This window comes from Crotalus tigris, unplaced genomic scaffold, assembly GCF_016545835.1.
Source record: "Crotalus tigris isolate CLP2741 ecotype Arizona unplaced genomic scaffold, ASM1654583v1 scf7180000017644.4837335, whole genome shotgun sequence".
Taxonomy (NCBI): domain Eukaryota; kingdom Metazoa; phylum Chordata; class Lepidosauria; order Squamata; family Viperidae; genus Crotalus; species Crotalus tigris.
In genome coordinates, this window is record NW_024096536.1 from 3862964 (window position 1) to 3888170 (window position 25207).

At 38.0% G+C, this 25207-nt stretch overlaps 2 protein-coding genes across 8 annotated transcripts in view; both read right to left on the reverse strand.

Moving 5' to 3' along the window:
* Window positions 1–1133: 1133 nt before the first annotated feature.
* LOC120304721 (activating transcription factor 7 interacting protein) overlaps window positions 1134–25207 on the reverse strand; it is a 131158-nt gene continuing 107084 nt past the window's right edge. For all 7 annotated transcript variants that reach the window (XM_039335644.1, XM_039335647.1, XM_039335646.1 and 4 more), the window contains 5 exons: window positions 23569–23647; window positions 21465–21626; window positions 11905–12087; window positions 5994–6106; window positions 1134–5363 (listed from right to left, as the gene is read on the reverse strand). In XM_039335644.1, the coding sequence (XP_039191578.1) occupies window positions 4947–5363; window positions 5994–6106; window positions 11905–12087; window positions 21465–21626; window positions 23569–23647 (954 nt within the window). In that variant the 3' untranslated portion in view covers window positions 1134–4946. The remainder of the gene's footprint in view (window positions 5364–5993; window positions 6107–11904; window positions 12088–21464; window positions 21627–23568; window positions 23648–25207) is intronic.
* Window positions 6652–11898, reverse strand: LOC120304722 (beta-hexosaminidase subunit alpha-like). Its single transcript, XM_039335648.1, is given in 1 exon segment — window positions 6652–11898. A coding segment is annotated over 1 exon segment (993 nt). The 5' UTR covers window positions 8459–11898; the 3' UTR covers window positions 6652–7465.

The window sequence follows — 25207 nt, forward strand, 5'->3', positions numbered from 1 at the left end:
TGGACTCTCATGCCGTGACCCTTCCCCAGCTGCATTTTTACCTGTTTGTCGCTGCCACCTGTGTACGCGCCTGGCCTGTTTTTTGTCCTCTCCTCTCACCCCTCCTTCTCCTCCTTTTACCTTCAGTGCAGCTCCAGCTGACTCTTCTTCCTCCTCCTCCCAAGGCTGCATCTTTTTTTTTCTATCCCTCTCCAGCACAAACTGCCCCCTTTTATATCCCTTCCTGTCTCTGCCCCCCTCCTCCTGGAGCCTTTGCCTCATGGCAAGTCTTGCGCTGTGCCTGTTTGGCTCATTCCCTCCCCCTCTACCCTTGACTGGGCTGGGCAGGACTGCATACCACCTATTGAAAAGCCCTGCTCTAAGGTACCAGAGGGCAGGACAAGATTTGGCAGAAGCTTGATAGTGAGATCCAGCCTAGAAGTAAGGATAATTTTTCTGACACCGAGAAAAATTATTCAGCGGAATAGTTTGCTTTCTGGGATTGAGGGTGCTCCATTGCTGGTGTTTCAAATATAGACTGGACAACCATTTAGCTAGGATGGTAAAAGGCTCCCGTTTTGAGCAGGGGGTTGGGCTAGAAGACCTCCAATATCCCTTCCATCCCTAGGATTCTGATTCAAAGTACTGATTGTTAGCTATACAGCCCTATATGGCTTGGCACAAAACTATTTGCAGAACTACTTTCTCCAAGTAGAATCAACCCAGGAAGACTGATATTCCCTATCTGCAAAGTACAGGTAGTAGAGCCTTTTAGACAACTTTTCTCCCTTAACATTTATATTATGAACAAACCTCTCTTAAGAATTTTGATTTGCCCATGATTTAGCTTTCTGGGGAACTTATCTAGTAAACTTGTATGCCATCAATCTCGCCTTTCAAATGTTTGAAATCATTTGATCTATGATGAGTGACAGCATATCTGGTTTAAATTATTTTAGACTTACCATTGATGTTTTATTTTATACTCTCATTTTGCTCCTCAGTGTAGTAAACCATTGAGACTGTCAGTTGATGGATATAAATTTAATAAATATTACTTTATGCTCTGAAAGCAAGTATTCTGGACTGTTATTTCCATTCCTTAAACCAAATGCTCTTTTTATCTTCCAAACTAATCACACAAAACTCAAAAGTTAAAAAACCCAGTAGTTTATTTCAAAGTATAAATTTCAGGCGTATCAAGACAAAACCCCACTACAATTAACACATATACAGACACTAGTCTACAATGCATATAAAAGTTAGGAGAACTTGCCACTGTCCTGCTTAAACTGGACTTTTTGGTACAGCCTACATTATTTACATGTTCATCTGTTGAGGAAAAAAAAATCAGAGTGCAAATTTCTATAAGGAGTTTTGTGTAAGTTTATTTATCAGTGCTTATAAATTACCGGTCTGAAGAGTACCTCGGGTTTTGGCTGTCCAGTTGTTTTATTTACAGTTAAAATTTAAGCTTAGTCTTAAAATATATTTTCAAGCTAGCACAAGAAGGTAAGAAACCAATCATTCTGCTTTAAAATATAGGTGAGATCCAATGATAATACTGTAGAACATTTAGATTTGCACTCTTGCATATTTGTACATTACTCTCAACATAACCTCTATACTGCTAAAAATATGGTCATCCAATTTTCATACAACCCAAATATGAAGATCTTCAAAACAGCAAGATTTCATATGCAAAATGAACATTTTTGCCATCGAATGAATGAGAATACAAAGAAAGTGTAAGATGGCATCATCATAACGTAATTTCACATTCTGGTTGTAGTTCTCCTAGCCAATACTGTGATATTGCGAGTCAAGGAATAAATATAAAAACTACTGAAGCACTAATTCTACATGTAATATGGATTCTAGAGTCACAGAACTCTTGGGCAAGTAGTAGCAATTGATTGGATCAGTCGAACATTGAATGAATGGACCAATTTAATTTATTGTAGTACAACCCATGTTCTAATTCTAGTAGGTTGTTCTCAGACATTTTGTCACAATTTACCTTTAGTATTTTTATGTATAATTTACAGAAATTGCCCAACACACTGAAAATACAAATTAATCAGGTTGTTTCAGTAAGCATTAAACATAGCATTTTTGTTCAGCATTCTTAGGGTGCTTGTTAGTATCACTGAACATATCCTCTGCCAGTAAGTTGCTAATATAAAAAGCACGTGTTGCATCTCTTGCTCTCTCCACAATCTAAATTCAACCATATTTTTTTTTGGTATAAATTGTAATTTAGAAAAAAATTGAAAACAGAAATAAACTAACAAGAGTTCCAGACTCAGATAACAAACATCCAGCTCGTTCAGAATTTATAGTTTCTTCTGAAATGAAACTTGAATATCACTAGTAACTGCATTCTCAGTATTAAAGAGCAGAACATTGTTGAATTATATATAAAACTTTAGTTTCACAGTGAAATTATAGTAGAAAAAAATCTCTAAGCTGGGTCAGGCATACATACATAAGTGTGGTGAGAAAAAAATACTAATATAGTACAATGTAGACAGTGTAATTTTCTTTTCTTCTTTAAGGTCTTTCAAAAAATATCTCTTCTATCCATACTATAACAAGCTCACAAGGCTGAGTGGGATGCAGTTTTTCAATGAGCACAGAATAAAAATTCAGCATCAGTCCAGTTTGTTGCCATGCAATCCTGTTTATAGTAGTTTGATAGAAAAAGAATAGTTTCCATTATCTGTTGCAAGGACATATTAATATCTACAGATTCAGATGTCTTTTTTGGGACAAAGGCAGAGAATTAAGCACAGAATAAAAAATATAATGTGGTTTGCCATTACTTACACATAAGAATTTTTTTCTGCTTTACTCTGTATTGCTCTATATAATTTGTGAGGCATGTTGTTTTGGAAAATGTAGCATCCTACCCTATCAGTTGCAGTTCATAAATCTGAAGGCTAACAACTATGCTGCAAAATGTTAATTTAAGAAGTGCTGAAATTAACATCTGCCGCAAACTTACTTGAATATGGAACAAAATCTGATATTGGAAACTGGAACTGAAAGTTCTTGAACTTCTTACGCCATTTTTTAAAATTGTAGGTCCTAGTACCCTAACCTCAAAAAGAAAGTTGCACGCCTTATGAAAGTATACTTTACTCCCAGATGTTCTCAGGCTTGATTTTATTATCCAAGTACAAAAAAAAATTTAAGAAGGGCAAACAACAATATATTGGCTACAAACAATGGGAACAGCCAAATTAAAGAGGAATCCAATGCTTCTTGAAAAAAAAAAGCATGTTTTTGTAATTAAATGCTCCTTCCAGTGATTTCTGATCCCTTTGATTGGCTGCCTATTGCATTTTTCAGCAAACAGAAATGGGCTAAATATGCCCCTCCCTCAGTATATAATAAAAATCTTATTTGTGACCATTTCAGAGATTAGTTTCTAGTTAACTAGTTGTTTTATATCAAGATAATTTTTGAAGGTAGTAAGAAAATGTGAGTATATGCTAATTACCTGCTATTGTGATTTGAAATTCATAATAAGCAGAACAAAATTCACCCGCTCAAAAATAGTTTCTGACTACACCACTTACAGAGACAAGCAAAGCTTTCCACATAATTCTGAGAAAAATAAGACACAAAATGCCACAAGACTATGATTTTTCTTTACTGAAATAAACCTTCCCATATAAACAGAATTAAGACCCTGTCTTCCGAAGCTAGCTTCTGACTGTGCCTTTTGAACTTTGTGTTTCTATTCCAACCCTATCAATTTCAGAACAGGAAGTAATAGGAAGTGCCAAGCAATGCAGTGAAGAGTTGCCACTCACTATTTAATAGAAATTGTCAACCAGGAAGATAATGTATGTCCTATTTTACTCTAGAATACAGTATGGTATATTTTCTTTGATTTCCATGTCAGGTGAAGCTTATTTATTTTCAGTGGTCATGAGCTTTGCTGAATTGGAAAAAATGGAGGATCTATTCTGTTGTTTTGACTGGGTCAGTATAGAATTTTCATAAGGTTATTACACAGAATTCTAGGTATTAGCGTGTGTTAAAAAATGAAAGTTTATTTTTGGGCTACCTACCATCTTAAGAACAGCATGATGCAGCTAAACATTGTGAGTGATGAATCTTCACAGATTAAATTTAATAAGTAATGTAAACTTTAGCATGAATTATTAGAAAACCTGGGCATTACTTGTCAAGTGAATCTGCGATGAGAAATTATAACATTCTACGGTTGGCAAAAGAGCAGAATATTGAAAGGATGGCAAAGAAAGAGGAACACAGTGTGACTGCATTTATTTTGAAATTATTGTTTAAGGCACAAATTAAATTTTTTAAGAGAAAGGTCATAAAAAGAGAACCAGGAAGCTATTGAAAATGTAAATGAAGTTTTCTAGAAACCTAGCTTTAGTGTGGGCTTAAAAATACTACCAGGTTATGGTGACAAATAGATTGCAAGCCTGCCTGGAACTTTTTCATTCCAATAAGCAGACCCATGTACAAGGATTCAAAAACTGATTGTGGATAAGTTCCTTTGCCCTTTAGGAAGTAGATTAGATGTCTTGTAAAGTACAACGGGTCACTCTTCTAGGACTAAGCACAACCCTGAATCCAGGCTTCCCACCTAACCTGTTATACTTTGCACTTGTGTCAATGTCTGATATTACTGGTGGACCATGTGAAACATGTCAGCCAAATTCCCAAGACTTTGTTAACTCACTATTTACTAGGTACAGTGGCTTGTAAGTAAAGGGGAGGAGACTATTTCATCAGAAATACAAGCTCTCTTGATGGAGGTTATGAATTTATTTCAGTTTTGGTTGTAAGTTTTGTAGTGTATGAAAGAGCTGTCCAAAATAATTCTGTAGAGGAGATTTTACAATGAGTTTCATGCATGAGAACAAACTCAAACTAGAGAAAGCCACAGCCATGGGGCAAGAATGGAAGCTTTCAATGTCTTAAGTTTAACTGCTTTGGGAAGCAATCACATCTGTTGACTGGGGGTCACAGAAGGGTCCAAAGCGTCCATAGATGTCTTTAGCACGCACAGCAAAGTAATATTTGCTGCCAGACACAAACTGAGTAAGTGTGCATGCCATAGGCAGAGGAAGGGCTTTTACTTCCCCAATCTTTTTCCACTGAGAGGGTACAGTGGCACTTGGGTCCTCATGGTATGCATATAGGTGATAGCTATCCACACTGGCACAGCTCCGGTCCACTTCCAAAACACTCCAAGAAAGGACAATGCCATTTTGACTTTGCACTCGGGCTAGCTTCAGGTGTGGCTTCTGAGGCAAAGAATGGTTGGCAGCTTCAGGAGGCAATCGGGAGGGCTGCTGGGCCTCTGGCAGAGGGGCTGGATGCACAGGCCGCAATGGCTCCTAAAGGAAAGAGAAGTGGTGTTGTGAAAGTCGCAAAGAAGTTGCTTCATCATTTCAGAGACTACATGAATTGATCGCTCAACAGTTAAAAAAATCATGCACTTTGTCAAGTGGTAAGGAATTCCAGAAAATGGGAGCAGCCACCAAAAACGCTGGGTTCAGGAGGAATGAAAACTAGGAGGGTTCTTACAGAACCAAACAGGTCACTGCAAAAGAAGGCTACACTAGTCTCAGCAATTTAAGGATTTAAAGATTAAAATCAGCATTTTGAATTGTTCTGTAAGCAAAATAGTAATGTGTTTGTATAATTTTCAGAAACGTCTACAGAATGAATAATTTGTGGCCCACATGTGGCCTCTAGATCTTTTTCTTATGCTCTCAGAAATAACTACATTTTTCTCTTTGCATGTGCACATGTCCTTAAATTTCCCCCCTCGAACCCCAAAGAGGCTCTAACTCTGTCCACCCCTGTGATATCATCCCCTATTTTTTTCCATCTATTAAAGCTTTTCATAGTACTGTCCCCAATTAGCTTTAAAATATTAATGATCCCTGCATAAAAACATTTGATCTACTGTGTGGTTGTATCATCTTTTCTAAATACTCATTTTAATAAATAACTGTACTTACTGAATGTACTGGAGGAGGCCGATGATGTACTGTGAGTTGAGGTCCACCAGATCCTAAAGTTAACCCACTGTTTACAACATAAGCTGTTGTTTGAGGCACTCGCATGGTTACACCTATAAAAGACATTAGTATCAATGTATTTATGTCTAACTTTTTGGAAAGCTATTATAAACCATGCTATTTAATAAGACACAGGTAGTCCTTGACTTATGTCTACAATTAGAATTTGGCCATTGAGTAAAGCGGTTGTTAAGTGAAATGCTTTCATTTTTTTTAGAAATGTGTTATTGATATTTTACAATAACAATCTTTAGTGCCTAGTATACAGTGTGTTGTCTTGGTTCATAAATTTTGAAAAAACAATGAATAGTTAATTAACAGTCAATAATAATTAATTTTTGTACTTCCATTACTAGTATATTTATTAATAGTATATTTCTTTGATCTTCCCTTCTCCCAATAGTATTTGCCTTCAACCTTAAACAAATTTATTTATTTATTTATGAGACTTATATACCGCTTTAAGTGCAAGCACTCTCTAAGCGGTGTACACCAGTAAGCAATGTATATATATATTTACATTGCCCCCAACAATCTGGGTCCTCATTTTACCTACCTCGGAAGGATGGAAGGCTGAGTCAACCTTGAGCCAGTGAGATTTGAACCGCTGACCTGCTGAACACAGTCAGCTAAAGTGGCCTGCAGTACTGCACTCTAACTGCTGCGCCACCTCGGCTCATAATAAAATGTAGAATTCAAAATATACACCTATCTATTAAAGTATATTCTCCTTGAATCTTCACTAATAAGTCAAAACCCCAATTTTCTTCAGTCTTATTCTAGCTTTCTTTCTTTGCCAGCTCGCCTTCCATCTTCGCAATGTCAAATCATCAAATGGATTTCCCTCTGTTATTATACATATTATTTGGAACGAAATAGGTCATCCAGTTGCCATTTTTTTGAAAATGCAAACAAATCGTCTTTCTTTTTCCCCTCTCAAAGTAGTTGTCCTAGAATATTTATCTTCCCTTCAGTCTGTTCTTCTTGTTTCTCAAGTTTCTTCTGGTTGTATAGAAGGTCTTTTCCATATTGTCAATCTCTTTTCTGGGTTTTCCATTAACTCTATTTGTTGATCAGTTGAATCTTCTGTTAACAGTGTTTAATTGTTCCACTTCTTCTATTATATTCTGTGTAGTTGATTCTTTAATTATAGTCGAAGTCTGAATTTGTGTATCTGGGCTGACATCTTGTTCTTTTCTGTAGCCTCTTATTTCACCAGTGGCTGTAAGAATAGTTTTAATAAGTGCTTTCATCAAAAGAAGAGTCTGTTCCTGATCTTCATCCATGTTTTCTTTTTCTTTTTTTTAAATAGGGAAGTGATTTATTGAAATATTGGGTTTTTTTTAAAAAAAGATTCTCTCTGCACATATTAAAATAGTACAGATATTTGGGGGAAGGAGGTAATTGTAAAATCAAAGTGTATCATATTCACAATATCCTGTAAAAAGGGGTTCAGCCTGGATGCCTCGCCTAAGCAAGGTGCACTGGAAATCTGACAAACGGGCATAAGCATCTTGCTGGTTTCGAACTGTCTCATTGCTCCACAAACACTCAGCAACAGCCCTAGCTCTGGGCCACAGTCTTGGGTTTAAATCTGTTGCATCCACATATTTGCCCCACATACAGGCTTCTCCACCAATAACCAGGTTTTTTTGTTCTGTGCTGCCTTTGAAGGCCAGAGGCTCCACCCGATATGCTGCCAATCAATCCTGCCTGTAAGAGATGATGTTCAAGTACCAAGGGCAGGATAGCAGGGTCCGGAAACCAGACTCCGTGACACGAGACATCTCCTCTTGAAAGGTGACGGGGATCCCTTTCCACACGTGTATGACTGTATTAGGGTTCACTTTCACACCATTACCAAACACTTCTTGCCACACCATGTAACCTTTCTTGTAAGAGGAGACTATATCCGACAGCCTTTGAATGTAGAAGGATTCTAATTTGGCATAGTTTTGGCCAAATTGCATTTTCTGCATGAAAGCTTGGATGTCTGTGTTAGGTCTCCAGCAGGTGAAATCTAACTCATCTCCTCCCAGGTGAAGGTAGAAAGCTGGGAAGATGGCACTAACTTCAGCAAAAAATGAAGCCATGGAGTTAAGAATGGGGTTGACCGGCCCGTAGGTCCCACTGGGTTTTGTGGATACGTAACATGGAGTCAACAAGCCTGGGACACCTGGTCCCCAAAAGAGTGTGTGTCCAGGAGTGTCAAATTCTGGAACAGTTTGGATCCCATGCAACCAGGCATATTCAATCACCATCTTCACATCGTTAGAAGTGTATACGTGAGTGGCCAAGTTATAGGATCCCTTCAGGCTGAGATCTGGAAACACCATGCTTTCAAATAGAAATGATGGGTCATCCACAATGTGCCAGTGGAACATGTTAAATTTGTTGTAGGCCATGACATCCAGGGTCTCCAAGATGACTCTCAAAGGCAGATAATGGCGAGATGTATCAAGGAACAGACTCCGGTGAGGGAAGCGAGGGAAATCAACCACATCTGTATTGTTGAGGTAGAATGCCCCATCTTCATCCCTCTAGGCAAGCTGGCTGAAGGTCTCCAATCCTCTGAGGGCACGCCAGATGCTGGTGGCTGTGAGAAGCATCAGATCCACCGAAATGCTGAGCTTATAGTCCTCTGGAGATTCAAGAGTGGGATAGTTACTGCATCCTGCTTGGGTCATGGAGATGAGAAGATTAGGACACACAGGTCCTCCCTATTGCTCCCTGTTGTCTCCTTGTACCCAGGAGTGAAAAGCAGCTGCCAGTAACATCGGAACGCCCTATCCAGCACTTCGCAGCTGGGCTCCGCTGCTGCATGGTTGGCATTGGCGAATTGGAAGTGGCAGGAGCTGAGCCTGGGGGGTCAATGGAGCTTCTTCCTTCATCCTAATTCTGGATTGCTTTCATCACATCCTTGCACTTTAACATTCTATATATTTAGTGGAAATATTCCTCTGTCCTTTCGGCCTGAGAACAGATGTTCACAGCTGTGATGAATGATATTAACATGAATTTTATGGGAGTGATGATGATCCTCATCAGCACTACCACCACATTGGTTAATATTTCAGGGCAGCGATAGGGAGGAAATCAGAAATAGAGATGGAAGGTATCATCCTTTTAAAGTTTAAGAAGCTACTATTCTAGCTTATCTGTTTGTACATGTCTGTGGCTATAAATGCAAAATTTAGCATGTTTTCTTAATAGTGCGTAAAATTAAAAGCTGTATAGTCAGAGAATAAGAGTAGTTTTGTCACTGAGTATAGAACACAGCTGGGCTTCTCAAAGCTGGTATCAGCCAAGGTTGCAAAAGTTTCATCTATTGTCTGGGCTGTGAGCCAAGTCTCTGTTAGGCAATAACGAATTGTAATATCAGGTTTAGCCACAAGGTGTCACCCATACCATTTAGGAATTTTACTTCTTTTTATAGATAAAATAGAATAAAAAATAAGGAATCTTTTAGTTCTCAAACTTTAGGAAAATTAAAGTCCAATTAAAGTCAGGTTAAAGTTCAATTAAAGTCAGGTTATTCTTTCAGTATTTTAAACTCCCCTGGATAGTTGGTTGCCGCTGTTATTAGAGGGTGGGACAGAATTCCCCTTCCCTCTTTCCACAAGGGGGAAAGTACTTTAGGCAACCTATGCAGGTAAAGAAGATAATGGGATTTAAGAGAGGTAGATCTCACCCAGTCTCATCCACGCTGTTTTGTAGGCGCCTGGTGGTAAATGTGACTTCGGCTGTCTGCAGTCTAGTGATGAGCCATATTACTGTGGCTGGACTTTTGCCCGCCGGTTTGGAGAGCTGTGCCAGATCTAGCAGAAAAACTACCGCTCTCCCGCGGAGTCCTCTCCTTGCTGGTCACCCCTACAGGATGACTTTCGACCCTTTCCAGGGTCCCCCAGTGAAGCAAAACTGGATTCGGAAGACGGAGTTCGCCTTCCAGATGTCCATGGTGGCTGTGTCAGCAAACCGGAACTTGTTTGTTCATTCTTTACCATCATTTTCTGAGTGTTTTTTGATTGTTGGTTTAGATTAGAAGTGTGCTCATTTATGTCATCAAAGTTGGTTTTGATCTTGTGGTTTAAAGCTGTTGTCATTTGTATCATAGCATTACATACATTTCCTCCTGGAAAGTATTTGTCTTGTCTTGAAATGTTGCTTCTGGAGGTCTTTGATATTCCAGGCTAAGTCCTTCAGGAGTAAGTATTAAATATAGTTTTCTGTCATTTTTTGATAAGTATGTAATATCCATGTTGTCTCTTCCTTTCAAATAGTCCTTCATCAATGCCATAGTCTCTACAATTAGCCTTGTCAAACCAGCCAAAGTCAGAATCCAAACAGCCCAATTTTGTATAGTTCTTATCTTTATATATAGTTTTTATAATTCACTGTATTTCCAACTGTCAAGGTATCAGTAAAATCAGTATTTTATAACAGTTCTTTTATTCAGGGATCAGTTGTCAACCAGTCAAAATTGCAGTTCAGTATATTTAGTCAACTTGAGTCCTTCCTGTAAATTCCCTCCTAAACTATTAGCCCAGAATCAAAGTTTTTATTTTTCTGTAAAACAATTCTTGAGTTAGGCAACAGTCAGAGTATTTCTTTTCCTTCAGACATTTTTTAATTTTATGGCTGACCCAGTATGTATTCTTTCTTTGTTCCCACCAGCTGTCTTCTAGGGGTTTTTAAAGTTCAAGGGAACAGATTATTCTTTCTTTCTGGGCATCTTGCCAATTTCTGAGTCAGTGTTATTAATGTTCTATGCTCTAGTTCTCCACTAGGTGTCAGTAGTTATTTTCCAGCTTTTTCAGACAAAAATTATTATTATTATTTCATCAAAACCCTTTAAGGTATAATCTTAGCAGTTATTTTTTAATTTCTAGATTTATCCAGACTGCAGTATTTTAACTTTGATTTCAATATATTTCTTTCCTCCTTAAAGATTAATTTGCCGCTTCCTTCTATGAGGGATTGGGGGTGTAGTCCCCTCCCTTCACTTTCAGAGGTTTTCTTACTTTGGGAATCTTTCCCAAGGACTTAGTTACAGAGTAGAGACAGAAGATCGATACTCTCACGAGTTCCAAGCATGCTGTTCACCATTGTTCTGGTTCGTACTCTTGGACTTCGGCTGCAAATAGTTTGGGCTAGACGCTGGTGTGCAGCTAGCTTTCTCCTGTCAGGTTAGGTTCCCCTGGATCGAAAGCAACAACCGCCAACGCTCTGTTATCACAGGGGCACCCCTCTTTCTTCATCACCTCTCCGGGGCAACTTCAGACCCATTTAAGGTCCCCTGGCAGGACGAAATTGGCTGTAGGGTGCGGAGTTCCGCAATCCCACAGCTGTGCGCTACAGCACAAAACTGGAAAGCTAACTGCTTTGCTTAATGACTGCAATCCTGGCACTACTGGTTGTGGTCATTATGTGATCTAGAAATCCACCAATTATTTTTAAAGAAATCAGAGAGAAAAATCTTATTAAAAATCAAGTTGAGTTTATTTTTATTTATTTATTAAATTTATATGCTACCCGTTTCACTATCCAAAGAATGGAGTTGCAAAGTGATGTGCTGTTAACAAGTTTTTAACAACACAAAAATATATTAAATCTTTTTAACATTTTAAAGATTTTTTCATTGAAAGATTTTTCATGTGAAACATTTATGAAATCATACATATTTCTTAGTAAACTATTGCACTGGAAATTAAAATTTTAAAAATTACTGCCTTAAAAATTGAGATCTACATTTTGAAAATATTTTATAACTATCTTGATTTTTATTAGCAACTGATATAATTATAAGTTTCAGTTCACAGCTTGTAAATGTATTTTTGAAAAGACTTCTTACCTGAATTTTGTGGGTTGAGCTGCCTTAAACCAGAATTCGGCATAACAGTGGTTCTCATGGGATTCTGTCCTGATGGTGCAGGAAGAGTAGTGTAGACTACTTGATGGTTAGCAGCTCTCGGTATTGGGAGCTTAGCTGTAGCCTGAGTCACTGGGCGATGTGTTACATTCACAGTTGTCTGGGCTAAGAGATAGGCATAATAATAAGAATAAAAAACGTATGTGTATGAAGACCAACACGTTAAAGAAATAGCAGCTGTAATTTCATATTGTTATGCAAATAGTATCTTTAGCCCCATCAAGCAACATCTGCCTACCCTAGGTCTAAACATCTGGCTGACTGCGTGACCAACCATAACAACAATATAGAAAATATATAGAGTCAAACAAGTTTAAAAATCCAATCACATTAGCATTTTAGAACAGGATTTGTTGGTTGTGGTTATTTCTACAGCAAGTTGCAATCAACGTAATTTAAAAAAAATGCTGGTGATCCACAAGTTTCTAACAGTCATAAAATGGCTCCAATGTTATTCTTCCCTATAACTTGGCGGGGGGGGGGGAATCAACAATTGAGCTGTTAACTCTACATGAAAACATTTGTTGCAACTTTCTGATTCCAGGTGATATTTCTAAGTTTTGATGGAAAGTCTACCTCCTCATATATGGCTAGAGGTATAGCTTCTACTTTCCCTTCAAATCTCTCAATTCAATGAAGCAGTCTTGGAGGTAAAACATTTATCAGAAACAAGGCCAGCATGGCAGAAAGTAGATGAACTGTGTAAATGTACAACTGATCATTCAATGAACCACTAAAGAGACAAATTATCTGTTCATCTTCATTGTAATTTCTGTAAATAACATCACTGTAACTATGGTCTAGTGTTTTTCTGAATCTCATATGGTTTCATCAATTCTCCATTGTCCATAATCTAGGCCAGTGGTTCTCAACCTGTGGGTCGGGATCCCATTTGGGGTCGGACGACCGTTTCACGGGGGTCGCCAAATAACGCAGTCCGCCATTTTCTTTTCCCCTTTTCCTTAGCTGTGCTATTCCCTTTTATTCTATTGGCTTTTGAAAGCCAATAGAATAGACTCTCTTGAATAGAGTCTAATTCTATTGGCTTTCAAAAGCCAATAGGAATTGTCCAGGCTGTCTCTGCCCTGCTGAGCCCGCCAAAAGTCCCATTCTGCAAATGGTGCTGCACCAGTTGAGTAGTCCTCGACTTATGACCGGTTGAGTAGTCCTCAACTTACGACCAGTTGGGGGGTCGCGGCATTAAAAAGGTTGAGAACCACTGATCTAAGCCTTCTTCACGTATAAATTTCAGGCAATATATAAAAGTCCATCTCAACTACTTTGCATAAAATCCCAATTCCATCTCAACTCCTTTATATAAAATCCCAATTCAGAATACCAAAAGCTTTCTTTATGCCTAAAAAAATTAATACAACCTGTTTGTCATTGCATTGTTATAAATATTCAGTTATATCTAAGATGATTCTTACATTACCCTTTACCCTTTACTTATCCTTTAGAAAAGACAAAAGATTTAAATTCATTCTTTCATCATCAATAATAATTAATCTTCAAACATCTATAAAATCTACTTGGTAAACCATCTGGTCCTGGTGTTTTATCTATTTTAGTTTTTTAAATTGCTTTATCCCTTTTACTATTTGGTGTTGGAACTATTAAACAGATACATTAGACAAAATAAAAGAGTAAGAGGACTGCAAGTAAAGGCATATGTTACATGCTTTTGCTGAAGACTTGGTTCTGATTTTATAAAATCCACTGGAGGATATTGAATACGTTATGAGGAAGCTTAAAATATTTGGAGAATTGGTGGGGATGAAAATAAAGAAAAGATGCAAATGTTGGTAAAGAATATGAAGATCAAAGCAAACTGGAAAATAAAACTAGGTTTAAGATTGTGAAAAAGGTGACTCTAAGGTGACCTGGGGGTGACTCTAATAAAAATTCTATTTTGTATAGAAGCAACTGTAAAAATATGGAATAAGATAAAGTGGATTTGCACAGATGGAGAAACTAGATTTGCCACTGATGGGAAGAATCTCTGTTATTAAAGGAAATGTTTTACCCGGAATGTTATTTCTGTTTCAGATCATACAGATTCTGATCAAAGATCTCTCATTTGAGCAATGGCAGGTTATTTCCAAAATTAAGGGGTAAAACAAGAATTAAATACAAGCTTTTAAAAGATGGAAAAGAAAGAGCTTTGCCTGATCTTAGATCGTATACAACGTGTATTGTTTGGTATGTCTGAAAGATTGGATAACATCAAAAAAATGTTAGACCTTGAATATTTTATCTGAGATTTGGATGGCATGCTTATTTATGATACAATAAAGGTTAATCCAGGTTTTAAGAATCAATTTATTAGGATTTCCCCCAAAATGACATGTTGAGTGGCCCCCCCCGGGGGGGGGCGCAATGTTTTTCCTGCTGACAACAGCTGATTTTTGCCACCAAAGTGAGTTCTTTGGCAGCCAGCTCTCTAGATCTGAATCAGAAAAGCTAGGGATGACCCAACATGACCCTCGGAATCTTGAGGATTGCATTTCCCTGTAGAAGCAGTCAGATAGTCAGGTCTTCATCTTTCCTCTCAGCTCTAAGCACACCTGGGTTTTAATCGTATTTGAATTTTCTTTATCTTCATTTTTCTTTTAAAAGTTAATTGACTGATTGAAGGCTGATTTACCTTAACTCCTTGCTGGATTTTAATGTGAATTCTTTAATGTTTTTTCACCTACAAGTTCAAATTGAAAACTTTAGTAAAAAGTTTCATAACATAACAAGGGTTTTAAACAAACCTTAAATCAGACAGAAGCAACTGTAGTCAACCCAAACTCCCAACTGCATGGATTGGAATGTAAATTGCTATTAGCAGATTTAAAGGAGAAGGAATTTGGTTTGGATATTGCAGGTTTTCTGAAGAAAGCTAAAGGGGGATATGGATTCTACAGATTTGGGGTTAACAGAAATCGATGAGTGATGAATTGGACTTTCTTAAGGTTGTTGGTGACTGGGGAATGGACTATATCTAAATGGAAAACAGTTTGGCCTGGAGTTTTCTGGGAAAATGGATTGATAACAGAGGTTTATGATTTTGAGGAATAAGACACAATTGTTAGGAAAGTTTTCAACCAAAATCTTTACTTTACTTTCCATTTTGTTAATTGATAAAAATAAACTATTAACACTTCTATTTCTGAAAGCAATCCTAATGTACAGCATTTTTGCCCAATTGTCTAAAACCTTTGCACAGTCTGTATAGTGTGAGGATCTGGTGAAGGCTCAAACTGCCAATCACAGTCTGTAATAGTTGAAACAGGAGCAAAGACAAGCTGTAGACTATATCAGTGACTTTTGCCTCCTCAGTCAGGACATGAAATAGAATGGAATGAAGAGGCTCGCACTGACCAATTCCAGGAAAGGCTCTCTTAGGAACTGCTGGATGAATTGGCCTGCACCAAATGCCCCTCAACCCTTCAGGGACTCATGCACCTGTGCTTTTGCATTGATACTCTGCAGCTGCATAGGGTTAGAAGATGCATGATAGTACCCAGGCACAGCATTACATTAAGAGGCTCAAGCCACACCCAAGGAGCCCATGCAAATTGGGGGCACTCAAGTTTGTCACAGGTGGAAACGCAGTGTCAGTGACAGAAAGGCCTTTGCCTTTATTGTAGAGGACAGGGTCACATGGCTGCCAAGTGTACTGCCATGATGAATAGGTCAAGCTCACCTGGCAGTGGGTCGTCTCAGTAACCCCAAACCACTCCATCCAGGAACCATACAATCACACGGCTATGGTGGGCTCAGGGGCAACTGCAAATGTTATGGATGCAGCCTTTGTGGCCAAACAGGACATTCCCCAACATGAAGTAGTGCCACCTTTGCTGGGAGAGACAATGAATCAATGATAGGCTGCTTCATTTGGGACTGGTGGTCATGGTAATAGCTTCTCCCCATATACAATTAGGTAACCATGTGGAGCAGGTGGAGTTTTATGTGATTACTGTGCCCCACTTTCCATTGGTATTGGAGCTGGAATGGCTGCAGGTACATGATCTGCACACATCGTGTGGTCATCTGTGGTGACTTGATTTTATAAACCCCAAATGCACTGGGCATAGGCTACATGCTTGCACTATGGAAAAAACAAGGCGCAGAGCCCTTAGACTTCCCACTGGATATTGTAGATTGCATGGATGTGCTTGGAGAAAAGGAAGTTGATCAGCTGCCCCCCATTGCCTGTATGATTGTCCCACTGAGCTGATTCCCAATGCTAAACTGCAGGTGGGACATGTTTATTTCCTGTCCAAGCTGGAGATGGCCGCTCTTCAAGATTTCATTGCTAAGAATTTGTGGAAGAGATTTATTAAATCTTCAATGCCACCATTAGTGCTATTCATGAAAAAGAAATCTAGGGAATTGAAACTATGTTGCAATTATTGGAGGCTTAATGACAACATGATCCAAAACTGTCATCCCTTGCACCTAATTTTGGAGTTATTGGAGAAGTTGTGTCAGGCCAAGATCTTTATGAAATTGGACCTAAGAGGAGCCTACAATTTAGTGCAAATCTGCAAGGAGGATGAATAGAAAACGGCTTTCTGGATATATGACTATTTTGAGTACACGATCATTAAAATTCACCAATGCCCCTGGGGTCTTCATGCACTTTATGCATGATGTGTTCCAGACCTACTGGACCAATTTGCAGTTATATACCTTGATATTTTGGTTTACCCCATTATGGAAGGAGCATTGGGACCATGTGCACATTGTGCTGCAGCATCTCTGGGAACACCAGCTTTTCACAGAGCACGAGAAATGCCAATTTGCATAAGCCACAATTGACTTTCTGTGTCATCAGATTTCTCCTGAGGATGTTGACATGGTCTCTGAGGAAGTCAAGACTCTACATGCCTGGCAACCTCCACATCGAGTCAAAGACATTCAATGCCTCCTGGGCCTTGCCAATTACTACTGAGCCTTCGTTCCTCAATTTGCCCCACTCACTTTGCCCCTATCCAATCTCTTTTTAAAAAAGGACCATGTTTATGTGGGGTAAGGCTGAACAGGACACTTTTGACAACCTAAAGTTTGCATTTGCATCAGAACCTACCCTCAGACACTCTGACCCCATTTAGCCTTTTGTTGTTGAGACCGAAGCATCAGATGTTGTGGTGAGGCTGGTATTGCTGCAAGCTGCTGCACTGTATATAACTTTATTTCCTAATTTCTATTACTCCCACAAATTAAATTCAGCAGAGTTAAGCACTACCATCTGGGATAAAGAGCTTCTGACGACGAAGCTAGCATTTGAAATGTGGAGACTCATCTTGAAGGAACTCAGCATCAGATCGAAGTCTGAATAGAGCATAGAAACCTGGAACATTTAAAGACAGCGCAGAAGCTTAATCAATAATGGTCACTGTTCTTCGCCTGTTTTAACTTTAAGGTGACTTATATTCTGAGTGGGCGCAATCAGCAAACAGATAGGATCTCAAAAACCTGAATACGCTTGTGCGGAGGATAAGCTCTTGCTTCTGGATGTGCCATAATGTGGAAGGGTATATGGTTTCTTGTGTGGAGTGTCCACAAGCCAAAAACACTATTGGTGCCACTCCTGTACTGTTGCAGTCCTTGCCCATCCCTCAGAGGCCCTGGAGCAAAGTTTGGCTGGATTTTATTACAAATTTATTGGATTCTAAGAGAGCCATAATGATCTTGATTTTAGTCAATATACTACCAAAATAGCCCATTTCAGACCGTGCCGGACTTGTGACAACATCGGAAACCACACAACTGTTCATCCAACGCATATTTTGATTACATGGGTTACCTAGGTCATGACAGATTGTGTCGTTCACTTCATAGCCCCATTTTGGGAGTGGCTGCTCTAGAAGTTGGAACTCCAGGTTTACCTTTCTTCTGCCCATCAGAAGAAGGATGGATGCATAGAATGGATCCATGCCATCCTGAAACAATACGTCTATTGTTTTGTAAACTTACAGCAAGACAACTGCCCAGACCTGTTGGCGGTGAATTTTGCTTATAACAACTTTCAGCATGCTTCAATCCAGATGATACCCTTCCTGGTGAATGACAGATCCATGTGTGTTTTTTTCCTCTAGCGATGTTGGACTGTCCTGACCTGCTGTGAATAGTTTCCTCTAGGAGTTGACAACTTTGCACCAAATTGTAAAGTGTCAGTTAAACAAGGTGAATAAGGACTACAAATAGTCTGCTGGCCACCATCATAGGGCCATACCACCTTTGGCCCTGAAGACTTTTCCAGGGAAGGTGCTGAGAATGGCCATGCCCCTCACTTAATTCATCAATACTACACCAAGTACCCATAGCAACTGGGTCCACAGTGAGCCAGGGAGGAGGGCCATGCAGGTGGGATAGTGTTATGTCCCCACCCGAGGCTGGCTCTTATGAGAATGAGCCAGAACCATCAGAAAAGGGTGATGTGAGGCTTCCAGAGAGGTGGAGCACACTTTGCTGACATGGAGGCAATCCTAGTTAACATTGGGGAGTGGGATGAACTTTCGATCAGATGAACAGCCTCCTGTGCAAGCAGAAGAACAAAAGATTGGCAAAGCACAGTGGCAAATCGATTGATGAGGAACAGCTGCCACTCCATCCATCTGCTGACAAGGAGAGCTCAACTCCAAGAGGTACAGTGGAGGTCAATGAGACTACTCTCAAGAAAGCAACCTTGCCCTTAGCAAGAAACACCAGCCAGGGATGACTTAAGAAACAACTGTTTGCAATTTATGTCATATGTGCTCTTAACTTCCTCTTGCCTTAAACCTCTTGACTTCCATTGATTTCGTGCCTTGACTCTTGGAACTCCGTGATGATTTCCTCATACCTCAAACCTATTGACTTCACATTGACTTACGACTGGAAATCCAGCCCAATTATGGCCCTAAGTCAAAGACTAGTTGTAATGGAAACTGGATAGCCCCTATGTTACTAAGTTTGTTAGGACCAGGATTCTTTGATTTTCTTGTTGTCTTATCTTCTGAAGAAATGGGGAGGCTGTTTCTTGCTTCACTGATACAGGAGAAGTCTGCAGATGTTTTACACTATTGTGCAAACTGTCTTAGTCATTTTTGAAGCTATTGTGCAAACTGTCTTAGTCATTTTTGAAGCTATTGTGCAAACTGTCTTAGTCATTTTTGAAGCTCGTTACATTATAAGAAAAACTGTATATAATCAGATATTTGACTCACTGGGGCAACTGGAAATTGTTTCTGAGGCTGATCCCATTAATGATACTTACAGTAGGGCAAAAAAGTATTTAGTCAGCCACCAATTGTGCAAGTTCTCCCACTTAAAAAGATGAGAGAGGCCTGTAATTGTCATCGTAGGTAGACCTCAACTATGAGAGACAAAATAAGAAAACAAATCCAGACAATCACAATGTCTGATTTGGAAAGAATTTATTTCCAAATTATGGTGGAAAATAAGTATTTGGTCACCTACAAACAAGCAAGATTTCTGGCTCTCACACACCTGTAACTTCTTCTTTAAGAGGCTCCTCTGTCCTCCACTCATTACCTGAGTTAATGGCACCTGTTTAAACTTATTATCAGTATAAAAGACACCTGTCCACAACCTCAAACAGTCACACTCCAAACTCCACTATGGTGAAGACCAAAGAGCTGTCAAAGGACACCAGAAATAAAATTGTAGACCTGCACCAGGCTGGGAAGACTGAATCTGCAATAGGCAAGCAGCTTGGTGTGTAGAAATCAACTGTGGGAGCAATAATTAGAAAATGGAAGACATACAAGACCACTGATAATCTCCCTCGATCTGGGCAACGAAGGAGTGGCTTCGTAAGAAACATTTCAAGGTCCTGGAGTGGCCTAGCCAGTCTCCAGATCTCAACCCCATAGAAAACCTTTGAAGGGAGTTGAAAGTCCGTGTTGCCCAGCGACAGCTCCAAAACATCACTGCTCTAGAGGAGATCTGCATGGAGGAATGGGCCAACATACCAGCAACAGTGTGTGCCAACCTTGTGAAGACTTACAGAAAACGTTTGACCTCTGTCATTGCCAACAAAGGATATATAACAAAGTATTGAGATGAACTTTTGATATTGACCAAATACTTATTTTCCACCATAATTTGCAAATAAATTCTTTCCAAATCAGACAATGTGATTGTCTGGATTTGTTTTCTCATTTTGTCTCTCATAGTTGAGGTCTACCTATGATGACAATTACAGGCCTCTTTTTAAGTGGGAGAAGTTGCACAATTGGTGGCTGACTAAATACTTTTTTGCCCCACTGTATGCATGGTAAATGTCTAAGCACTGGAGGCCCTATAAATCTATCTTTTTTGCTTTTTTATGGTGTAAGTTACAGTGGTGGCTTTGAAATCATTAAGTGGTGGCTTTGAAATCATTAAGGGGTTTATTCTGAAGTGGAGAATATTAATTCCACAGTCATAATGGCAAGCAGGAAAATTGAGAAGGGTGATCATCCCAATTTCTGTAAAAGAAGTCAGAATGCAGATGAGACAAATTTGTTGGGTAACCTCAGTCTGTCCTAACCTCTGGCAGTGTACAGATTTTTTACAGCATAACCATTTCCAAGACAGAAAAAAGAAAAATAATGTACACCTTTCAGAAGTAGGGCTTTGGAAATGACAAGTAACAGCTATGGTGGGAAAAGCAATATAACAGCTTGCTGGACCTCCATAATGAACTAGCATGTATATTTTTTAAAGATTATATAACAATGGAAAAGATGAAGAAATTAACTGCAAGATTTAAAAGATAATGGAGCAGGTGAGTTATTTCCAAGTACACAATTCCTTCCAAAAGCAGTTTAAAAAGTTAAAAAAGATTAAGATAAAATGGACCTAAGTCATAGACATATTCAATGGGACCAATGTCTCTCACACAATCTCTGTTATCAAAGATTCTGATGAATTTCTATGCAGGTAGAAACCCCGTAAGTGAGACACACAGAAACAATGAAATGTCCTCTCTATATAGATTCCTAAGATTGCTTACAAAAGATTACAACCCCCTAAACTCTGCTCAGGTGATACATCCGGACATAGAACTGAATATACAAACAGAAGTGAGCAGCTGCTTCTCTCTCCAAGTTACAACCGAGATTTCAGTAAAGAGCCATGGGTACAGCCTATCTGTCTGCAGCTGGTTAAGTTTTACATACCTGTGAAGGTTTCTAAATGACCTGGAAACACTAAACACTAGTTCACTAAAAGAACTAGAACAATTTACTGCTTTGAAATTAATTTTTTTATAATGAACTATTAGTCACTTAAAATCAATGTGAGCATGTACTGATAGCTATAAATAAAGATAAAGGTTCTGAATGTTAGAGACATTACTCACACTGCCCCAAGGAAAATCAATAAAGACTCATCTGCCAGCATTAGTGAATTCTTAACAAATCAAATATGATCATTTTCCCCCCTTCAACAAAGGTGCTCAACAGAAAGCTTTTAAAACATTTTTTTTTTAAAAAAATTACCTGTGGGGAGAACATGTATGGTGGCTTGTGACAGGCCACTTGTTGGCACACCAGCTTGTTGGAGAGGGGTTGTCTGTACTGGATGTAAGGGGCGAGCAACAGATGGGGCTGATAGGCCCATTCCAGAATTGTTAGATTGGTTCTGGTTCTGCTTCTTGCCATCTGTTAGGAATACAAAGCCAATACAGAAAAAGTATCTGGAAAAATATCTAGTATTATTCCACTGCAAGTAGTTTTATGGAGAACATTTGCTATTCACCTTCCTTTTAAAAAAAAAATCTAAACAAGGATATTCTTTCTTATTATTCTACAAAGTTTGTTGGCCTCCATCTTCAATCTTTTATGCCAAAACATTCTCCCGTAGTATAGAATGATAATTGGGACCAGTCAGGGTTCTCTGACATAACTATTGCCATTCATATTATTAATTGGTAAGAATAGAAAAAAGGAGGAGAAATTTGCCAGATGAACTGTATTTTTAGCGAAAACTGTTGAGAAGACACTCCAAAGGAATCCTGGAAGAGATGAATTATCTAGACCCAATTTAGTTAGGCTTCAGGCTATGTTTCAGTACACATTCAGCACTGGTCACATTTGCTGATGATCTGGGATAAAGGCAGTGCATTTGTTGTGCTCCTTGATATCTCAGTTGATTCTGATGTCATCAATTATGGTATTCTTATGGATTGGCTGCAAAATTTGGGAGCAGGGGGCACCATTGTGTGGTGTTTCCCCTCCTCTCTTTATGGCCAGCTACAATTAGTGTCAGTAGGCTAGGGGAAGAGATCTCCCAAACACTGAAAATGTCATCTACATTATATACTATTTTCCTTATGTTTGTGCTGTCCACAAAATCTTTTCATCATTTATGAATATGCTGGTGCTTCACATTATAGTTCCATCTAACTTGATGCAGATTGATAAGCACTTCTTAGATATAACTGTTCAACAATCCCTGCATCCATCTAATAGTAGCATAATCCTGTTAATCCTTTATTACCTTTTCCACTAGAATTTCAAGGGACACTTTGTTGAATGCTTTGCTGAAGTCAAAGTAAACTATGTCCATTGAATTTCTGAACTGGTCACTCTATTAAAAATGGTGCTTAGGTTGACTCGGAATGGTTTATTTTTGATAAACCCATGCTGGGTTCTACCAAACAATGTATTCTTTCTTAAATGCCCATAAATCAACTGCTTAAAAATTTGTTCAAGGATAACATCTAGCTGACCAGTCTATAGTTTCCTGGGCTTTTTTTTTTTCTCTTTCCGAAGATAGGAACAAAAATTGTCATACTACATTTTTTTGGTGTTATATTTGTTCTCCATGATTTTTCAAAGATAACAAGAAAAAACTTCCACAAGCTTGGTCTTGGATTCTTTAAGTTTGTTCATGATAGCCAGGTGCTCCCTACATTTTCTTTTTTTATCTTGGGTTGCCACTCCTTCCTTTTGTCTATTGGCCAAGTCATAGAAAGACAGGCAGTATGGCAGATACTCATGTTTAGTACTTTAAAACTCAACACCCAAATCTTAAATTGTGTCTAGTAAGCAATTAGTGGCTGGACTTTGTAGAGGCATTATATCATCCCCATATCTTACACTGCTGAAAAGTCTGGCTACTTTATATTTTGTATCAACTTCAACTTCTGCCATTTTTCAAGAGTAAACTCATGTAATAATACTGCAGTAGTAAAAAATGGATCTGTCCCAGTTCATTTTCTAGAAGTACACTAAATAATTAAAACGTAACTCACATCTTATACTGATGCATACTTTTTCAAAAAAAATCTTTTAATCTTTTACAAAGAGCCCAAATGGATAGCCATGTTGGTTTATCATAGCACTGATAGCAAATGTGTTTAATAATACCTGACAAACAAATTTATGAAGGCATAGACATTCATGAGCTGCAGTAATCATGCATCAGTTACCATGAAAATGTAAAACTCTGTTTTGAATAATACTTTATAGAAGATCATTTTAATAAACAAATGTGTATTTTTGATTTTAATAACTTCTAAAATTAATATGTTGCAACATAGCTTATTCTTACTTCCAGTAACCAAATCCTATCTTTGGTCAGGTATATCCTTTCAATTACCTTGAGAAGAACCATCATCTTCATCATCTAGTGTGAGATCAATTACTCCAGCTGCAATACCTCCTATAACCTTTCCAGTCTGGAAAATGAAAAAAGCAAGCAAACAAACAAGAAATTACCCACACCCATTATTTGTAATGGTTTTCAATTTCCTTTTAAGACATAACTGACATAAACTATTCCCACAGAGATCCATGGGATTTTAATTACTCTTTACTGAAATGTACAATTAGTTGTAATGGTGCTAACTCTAATACAATTAATTTGATGCAACATAACAAGACCAAAAAAAGATTAAAAACCTGGATTAAGAACACTGAATACCTGCAATATTAAGAACTAGAATGCCTTAAAGAAATGCCTATTAAGAACTAGAAAGCCTTGCAAAAGCCGTGATTAATAGTGACATATTTCTAAACAGTAGAAAAGAGTAGCCAATTTAACGTTTGTATTCCAGAATACTCCACCTTATTTTTTTTTTTTTTGTACCATGATAGTTTGAATTAAATGTTTTAGGATGACCATACAGTTGTAAAATTTTGTACCTGGTTTATTATAACTACAACAACATGATTTGGTTGGTGGGTTCAAAATTAAAAAATCAAGAAACAGTAATAAATATCTATGGTCATAATACTGTGAGAAGTTTTTTTAGAAAGAATGCTAAAATACTCTATACATTTTAATACATAAAACAGCAGATACCCATAAAAACTTAAATTAAAATACTTTTCTACAATTATAATGCACGTAATCATTTTGAAAGAAGTACAGTCATATGCTTATAATAATGAAAATAATTTTAGGTAGAGGAAACTGCACATCTTTTTATAATCATTCTTAGAAATTTAAGCATTCAGTTATATGTTATATACTAAGCTAATCTTCTAAATAATTATCTAGTTTAAATTTAAAAATAGCTCCTACCACTATCAAAATGACTCAGAATTCAAATTCAATACTGCAACTTCTACAAAATGCATTCTTAGTATAATTCAAAGTAAACACTGAATGAAATTTTCAACAATTTTTACTTGGCACATGTAAGAAAATTACTTGAGATAGCAGCAACAACAGAAATAAAGAAAAATGCAGGAAATAGAATAGTAACAAAAGCTCTACACACTGTGTACACAATTATTAGGTAAGTGAGTATTTTGGAGTGTTAATTTTCTTATTGACTGCTCTCAGTCAATCCAAATGTTAATAAACCTCAAACCTGAATATTTAAGAAAGTAAAAGTGAGGTTTTGGCTTTCTTAGAATATATGTGCACAATTATTGGACAACTATTAGTGTGCATAATTATCATGCAACTAAATGAAAAACAAAAGTTTGTCTATTTCACTTGTTTATTTGCATCTGTTAAAGTGTGAATAATAAGCAAACAACTCAAAATGTACAAATAAACATTTCTGACATTTCAAAAAAAAAACCAGTGACCAATATAGCCACCTTTTCAATCAGTCATGACCCTTCCATTCATAGTCTGTCAGTTTCTTGATCTGTTGATGATCAACGTTTTGTGCAGCAGCAACCACAGCCTCCCAGACACTGTTTAGAGATGTGTACTGTTTTCCTTCAACGTAAATCTCCCATTTAAGAAGGATCCACAAGTTCTCAATAGGGTTTAGGTCAGG